At 42.2% G+C, this 7,602-nt stretch overlaps 1 protein-coding gene across 1 annotated transcript; it reads left to right on the forward strand.

Moving 5' to 3' along the window:
* Positions 1-85: 85 nt before the first annotated feature.
* rab38b (RAB38b, member of RAS oncogene family) lies at positions 86-5,012 on the forward strand. Its single transcript, XM_008277870.1, has 3 exons — positions 86-681; positions 2,220-2,497; positions 3,735-5,012. The coding sequence occupies exons 1-3, from the start codon at positions 453-455 to the stop codon at positions 3,882-3,884; spliced, it is 657 nt and encodes a 218-aa protein (XP_008276092.1). The 5' UTR covers positions 86-452; the 3' UTR covers positions 3,885-5,012.
* Positions 5,013-7,602: the final 2,590 nt, after the last annotated feature.

The following is a 7,602-nucleotide window of genomic DNA, read 5'->3' on the forward strand; positions in this document are numbered from 1 at the left end:
TGCCATATTTAGATTACAGATTCGACATGTTTATGGTGATACAGGATGGACAGTAAAATGCAAAAAAAAAAAAAAAAGAAGAAGAACAAAAAGAAGTAGAAGAAGAAGTCATAAATAATGAGAAGTAAAGACATTGTGGAACCAATACTTAATATTTCGTGAGATAAATAGCGGATACGTAGAGGTGACTGTTGCGCGGCGCACAGAGGGTTAAACCGTAGCAACACTTTGTTTCAGCAGACACTCACGATGCCACCCGTGCGCACTGCAGGTCTCCCCAGGGTGCCGAGGCGAGGTCACAAGTTCCCAAGCACGGCCCCCGAGCAATCACACTCTTCCTCCTACAGGGCGGTTCCATAACCCGACCGGAGAAGGAGACACACGGGATCCGGGGAGAGAAGTCTCAGAGCGCACTCGAGTCAGAGTCACTGAGAGCCGCTCCAACAGGTGGGATGACCAACTACCCGACGCACTCCAACGGCATGCAGAGTCTCCGGAAGGAGCACCTGTACAAGGTGCTGGTTATCGGAGACCTAGGGGTGGGGAAGACCTCCATCATCAGACGCTACGTCCATCAGACCTACTCCACCAACTACCGAGCCACTATCGGGGTGGACTTCGCCTTGAAAGTGTTGAACTGGGACTCTGAGACTGTTCGGCTTCAGCTGTGGGACATTGCAGGTGAGAGAATGAAGAATTTAAATTCTAGTGATATCATCTCCTGCTGTCAACACAGGTGACAGCAGATCAAAGTTACCTGGAAACTGCGGAGTGTAATACATGGGTATAATGGATCAGTATGCGCACCGTTTCCTGCTTCAGTTTTGGGGATTTTTTTTGTGGTTGTTTAAATGTGCAAAAACTTAAGGAACCCTTTCAAACTGAAAAAAAGCCCCAATGTTTAGCAATGCTGCTTCAGTTCCTGAAAATGTGATAATAAGAGTAGATAATACTTATCTTCAAGCTGACAGTGATGCACTACTGTTGTAAAATTATGAAACATTCACAACTTCAGTTTGCACTGTCACTGCGGAGAGCAACTTTCTCACACACACATGCGCACACCACACCAACACACGCACATGCTTACGGAAGACCATCACACTGGTCTTCAGTCATTCACTTAAGGTATGATGTTGCATCATGTGATTAGGGCCCATGTGAGGGAGATTTAAAGGCCAGTCACAGGAGTGTCATTGTAGCCCAAATTAATGATAAAAAAACAACAACACAAAACATCCTTGCTTAGCCACTCACACACACACATGCAGGGACATGCTTTAAACATCCACTTATAGCCCACAGCTGATTTGTTTACCTGCTTGAAATAGGGATAAAGCTTGTCTTTCATGGACTGGATTTTTACATGTGGACTTTGAAGTCACGCAAAAATGTAAATTGCGCCATCATCACAATGAATGACAGTGTGTCAAGTGACATGTGTGACGTGTGTGTCTGTCTGAGACTGCTGTCACACCACTGGCATATGAGGGCTCCTGATTAGCCATGAAAATCACTCATGCATCCTCTCACATGAAAGGAGGAAGCTGTCAATCCGTGGCCAGTCAGCTTTTCCATTTCCTCTTCTTTCGCGATGCAAATAGCAGCATTTTGTCCTTGTCAGAATACTTCCAGCAAAGCCAAATGTGGCCTGTCCTTCATTAATATTTATCAACCACGTAAACTTTTCTGCTGTGAGGACATCGTATGCACAGCAAGCAGGATGCACGCACTTACATGCTCAGTTCTGGACCAACAAGTAGTCACATTAGACGGCACACACCCCCGAGGGAATGTTCCGTTGACAGCAAACTTGCTCCTCAAGCACCTCATTTCCATTCCCTGCACAACACACAATCATGGGTGAACTCACATACAGACTTTTCACATTAGTATGCTGTCACAGATATTCATGAATACAGTTATAGTACCTGCAAAATACAGGTTTAATTTGAGTAAGCGTATTACCAGCAGGAACAAGTAATTGCATTGACCATCTGGTTAAGAGCAACGTGACAGTAAGACCACAGGAATGTGCTGTTTCATGGGAATGCAGGCACCACTAACTGCCACCCTAACGTCAGCTGCGTTCGTTGTTTTGCTGCAGAAATGCAGGAAAACAATGGAAATCTGTCAGCAGACTAATGAATGATGACAACAATGTTGCCATAGCAATGAATGAAGCTCCCTGTGTGTTTGTGTGTGTTTGCTCACCACAGGTCAGGAGCGTTTTGGCAACATGACGCGAGTTTACTACCGTGAAGCCATGGGAGCATTCATAGTGTTCGATGTGACACGACCCACCACCTTTGAGGCCGTCATTAAGTGGAAGGAGGACTTGGACTCTAAACTAATGATGTCTAATGGACAGAGCATCGCCACCGTGCTGCTGGCTAACAAGTGTGACCAGGGCAGGGAGCTGACCAACAATGGCATCAAAATGGACCAGTTCTGCAAAGACCATGGCTTTGTTGGCTGGTTTGAGACATCTGCTAAGGTGAGACCAGAGAATGGTTGAACAGATTCCTCTCTGGCCTTTTAAGGTTGGAAACACACTTACTTACTTACCCTGTTGCTGAGAGGTAGATAAGAAGATGTAGATGAGCTGATACCACCATCATTTGGTAAACATGAACCTCACATCAAGGGAGGATGAGCAAAGTTTATCACACAGACTGGAGAGTAGCAAACTTTGACTACAAGCACCTCTGTGCAGGTCTTCATTTGTAATCGACAGACATAAGTTATAAAACCTTACTCATATCATCTCAACATTATTATTATTACCGCTTAAATCATCAGCGTGAAACTGAATGGATCAGATTGGAGGACTTGTAGGAGTGAGCGGCTGACACGCCCAGTGGAGTTCTTCTCTGACTCAGGTCTCTTCAGTCAGTAACAAACATCCCCACAGAGCCAAATGGAATTTCATGTCCTCCTGGAAGGTGGCTCTACGAGATAAATGTACAAAACAAGGTCAGAACAAGTTATTAAAGTGATAAAGTGTTAACTGCCTGATGTTCAGAAACCCCTATTGTGCAGGGAGTTCTGCTTCTAATCACAGAAAAGTTGTTTAATCAGTTGAACTCCACTGTTTTATATTCTGTCCTCGACTGAATTCAAAGTCATATAACCACAGATAACGCGTATATTTTGGTGGTTTGTGCATATTACAGTCTATCACAGTCATGATATAGGGCATCTTGGGATCTTTGGTACAATTTAAAATATAGTTATGCAGGCTTTCACAAATACTTCCTGTACAATACTGTGGGTGGACGTGCTAAAGACACTTTTGTGATGCATAACAGTTAGCACTGATTTCCTTCAAATACTGCAGTGTTTAAATATGACTTTAAATTCTACTAATGCTGTCTCCATTTACACATCCTCTGTTGACACTGATGTGTTGGAGCAGCGTAAGTGTGCTGCCGTTCTTGTGGCATCAAGACTCAACATTCTGAGAGGTCAAAGTTTATGAGGTGCAGGTTCAGCCAGAAGTGTCAGAGGTAGTCTATGCAAACAGATCTAGCTTGCTTTGGTAGCAGCAAGAAAAAGTAGTTTTACACACTTTGGTGCACACATGACCAGAGCATTGTTGTACTATGTATGAATGCATTGTCCCTGTTAAATAAATAAATAAATTCTGAATACTATTTAAATGTGCTACAGGCAAACATCAAGCTAACCAAAGCTGGAGCATTATTGAATGTGTCCTGTAATCTCTTCTTTAGGACAATCTCAACATCAATGACGCTGCAAACTTCCTGGTCAAGCACATCATGGCGACAGAGAATGACATCCTAAAATCTGTGGTACCGGACACCATCTCACCGCAGCTTGACTCCAACAGGCAGATGAGCTGCTCTGGCTGCTTCAAATAATGACAGGAATGTTGGCGGGACTGAAGAGAACGGAGGCACAGTCGGACAAAGAGGGACAGATGCACTCTGCAACCTCTCAAGGATATCTAATCTTTTCGGTACAGTTTGGCTTCTTTGGTCCAAACGAGAGTTGAACATTTTAGTTTGTTGCACTCTTGTGGAACTAAAAAAAAAGTCACATGGACTCAGAAGTTGCACATTTCCTTTAACACTGCAACAGAGTTGTGATAAGTCGTCATACTGTGAGTGTATATTATAACACTGCTGTCTATACTGTTTGGCATGATGTGGTGTAGCCAGACAAGAGTCAGTCATCTATTCTTTTCAGCTTTTTAAGATTATATTCTCACCTCTAACAACAGCTCGCTTAAAAAAATTAAAAAATAAAATAAAAAAGCCCTGGAAACATCCTCAACTCCCTGAGAAAAAGGACTAAGTGCTCCAAGTGTGGCTAATGCAACACACCCCAAGGTGTACTGTAATAGCACAATGCAAACAGAGATGTTGTAGAGCTTATATCTACTTTTCGCCGTTTCAAGCAAGTGTGACTGCGTTCTCCTTCTGTTCTGGTTACCTTCACATCCACATTCACCTGTGGATAAAAACACTGTGGGAGACGAGCAGACTTTCTTTCATGCTTTTCTGCACCCGCCAAAGAAAGCAGCATTGACCACTTTTGGTGGATCCCGGATGTGCTATTGTGTAATTGTGAATTTGAATATGAATTTTGCACATACACTTTTGTAATTATTTTAAGTTATTTACAGTATGCCTTTATGAGTGCGATGTGTGGTGAATGTACTTTGTTAAGTTGCTTAAAATCCTTCTTACAACTGACTATTTTGTTGAACCTTATTTAAGCTGGCAGTTTAAGTAACAACACATATTTGTAGCAGCAACTTCTGTTGAGACAAGCAGCAGGAAGACACACATCCTGGAACTGACCTCATGTAACTGATCTTTTGTGGCCGGTGGGCAGGTTTACTGAGGCAGTTCAGATTTAAATGTTCAAAGACTTGTCGTAGAAATTTGTTTGTTAATGAACTGGGAGTGGTTGTGCTTGTGTCTAAAGTTTGGTGTTACTATTTGGCTGCAACATCAGAGTAAAGTTTTATCAGAATCGGTTAATATGTGTATGTGTGTAGTATTTTTCTTCATCAGAAGAACACACATCAGAACTTGCAAACTGGACACTCTCTTGAGTTCATTTGCCAAAACCCAACTCTCAGTATCCATGGTAACTAGAATCTTTTTTTATGGGTATCCTCTAACATCAGCGAAGCTATTTCTCGCTGTACCATGCGCACACGCACATGCACAGACACACACACACACACACACACAAACACACCTCTGTGCATATATAGACAGATTATTTCTCCACTTTCTATGTCCTTGTTCCTTTTCACCTCATCTTCTTTCCTCATCTCTTCTGAATACTCTTTCCAGTGTGTTTCTATTAAATGTTGCCCGCCTCTTTATTCTCTACCTCCTCTCATTCTCTGATTTACATATGTGCCACGCACTATATATTCACCTGGAAAGGCTCAGCTATCGACCCTTAGATGCAGTACTTAAATTGACTGTCCAACAAGAAGCCTCTGACTGCATGTATAGTATGTGATGGTGTTATTGTCTCTTGGAACCTGCACCTCTGTATTACTTGGTGGTCGTATCATCTGCACAAAACTAAGCCAATCTTATGCCTTTCTTTCTTACTGTGTCCTATTACAGAGATAAATCCTGACCTTATGTAAATTCCAGATCAGCCCCTCGAGGCGCAGCCTGTGAGCGATCAGGGTAAAATCAACTATTTCGTGGTCTGCTGCCATTCATTTAAATGTACAGTGTATTTCCAAAGGCATATGTTGCCTTATTTCTCCGCACAGTGTTTAAAAGCCTGATAGATCTGAACAATGGTGTCATGCATTAATGTGTGAGTTCCTGTTGGTAATTTACAGCATGCACATGAGGGTGTGTTAGATTCAAACAATGCTTTCTCCACAGGACAATTTTACAGTGTTAGTCTGGCTCATCATGAGGGTGTGTGACACCATCCACCATGTGATATCTGCATAGTGTCATACTATACATTTTTTAAAACAGATTTGGACTGAACAGCATCACCCACTTCAAGATCTTGCCGAACTTTATAATAAATACATTTTGCGAAGATTAAGTGTAAAATCTGTGATTCTGGAGACAGATTTGTTGATATTTAGCCCAGGACATGCTGGAATAGTGTTGTGTGGATCGGCCCAAGCCACTTTGTTAGTTTCCTGTCTACAGAGCCAGGGCTGTGTATGAACACCAGATTTTTTTTTTCAGCGCACACACAGAACGGACAGCTGGCGGGCCACGAAGATATATTCACTGAATTTGAAAGAAAGTAGATTGGATTAGAAGCACTGACTCTACCTTTAGGAAACAAGACAGAACTCTATGTCTGCGGCTGATGATGCCACTAGCGGATTGTTCATTATTCATTGTAAAGTAGTAAAATACATTTTCACACATGTCGTTTTTACTATTCTTTTCAACACTGAAGCGTATTTATGCCATTTAACCTGGAGCAAACATTTGTAAGCCTCATGATAACTGAGGGACTTTCGCAGTTCATCACAGTAAGAGACAGTGAATCAACTTCCAGGTTTTATTAGTTTAGACTGACAAATGTGTGTGTGTGTGTGTGTGTGTGTGTGTGTGTGTGTGTGTGTGTGTGTGTGTGTGTGTGTGTGTGTGTGTGTGTGTGTGTTTGTTCAGGCTGATCCAGGACTCTCAGGTTCTCATTAGGTAGCCACATGACTGGATTATTCTCTGCCTGAGGGATTAGATTTGGTCGTCTGCTTTTAGCTCATGTTAAGGCATCACTAGCAACAAGCCATGAAATGATCTAAAAATACTTGGGAAGAATTTTGTCATCTTGAAGTCATCAAGCTTAATCTAACAGAAATAAATGACTGACATAAATAAAGCATATGGTTTAACTTTCCTAGCAAAGCCCTTAATGCTAACAAAGTTGTAAGAGCGGGTGTCATTGTTTCCTGGATTTTATTTTCATTCTGAAATCTGTCATTAAACATAAAAACAACAAAATGACACTTTTATTTCATCCTAGATTGATTTTGTGGAGCGAATTCTTGAAGTTTGTCTATTGGTGCATCCTGTGACGACAGCTGGCACCGATTTAACTATTCATTACTGGGATTATGAGCCCAACATATCATGCTCTCTGTAGTTCTCAGACTCTGCCAAAGAACCACCTACAGAAAATCCTCACATATTCTCTGAGACAGAGAGAGAGAAAGAGAGGGAGAAGCGGTTTGCAAGAGGAGAAAATGTAATGGAACAGATGCAATACTTAAATCTCACAGCAACAAAAGGTCACCACCAACTCATCAAGAGGTCCTGCAGGTAAACAGAGACCGACACGCTGAAAGGCTCACCTCAGCTGTCTTCTGAAAAACACACAGATTTCACACAAATTAAAAGTGATAACTCTCGATTAGATGAGGACACACTCAGCCTGCTTAATCACATGGAGACCAGCAGAGTCTTGTGGCGAGTTACGTAATTCGGCTACAAGTGCTCAGATGATAGAAGAGACTTGATCTAATTTTCATCAAGTGTCTCTGCCTCCTAGTTCTCGCTGTCAGGAATTGTTCCGGTGGAGCCATCTGTTGTCGTGTTTGCCACACTGCAGGCATTTTCTACACTG

The sequence above is a fragment of the Stegastes partitus genome, unplaced genomic scaffold, assembly GCF_000690725.1.
Source record: "Stegastes partitus isolate 25-593 unplaced genomic scaffold, Stegastes_partitus-1.0.2 Scaffold109, whole genome shotgun sequence".
Taxonomy (NCBI): domain Eukaryota; kingdom Metazoa; phylum Chordata; class Actinopteri; family Pomacentridae; genus Stegastes; species Stegastes partitus.

What these genes read in the sequence shown, in the direction of transcription:
- rab38b (XM_008277870.1), top strand. Translation starts at nt 453, where the DNA reads ATGACCAACTACCCGACGCACTCCAACGGCATGCAGAGTCTCCGGAAG. An exon ending in TCAGCTGTGGGACATTGCAG is followed by an intron (nt 682 to 2,219) that starts GTGAGAGAATGA and finishes TGCTCACCACAG; the next exon opens with GTCAGGAGCGTTTTGGCAAC. An exon ending in GGTTTGAGACATCTGCTAAG is followed by an intron (nt 2,498 to 3,734) that starts GTGAGACCAGAG and finishes TCTCTTCTTTAG; the next exon opens with GACAATCTCAACATCAATGA.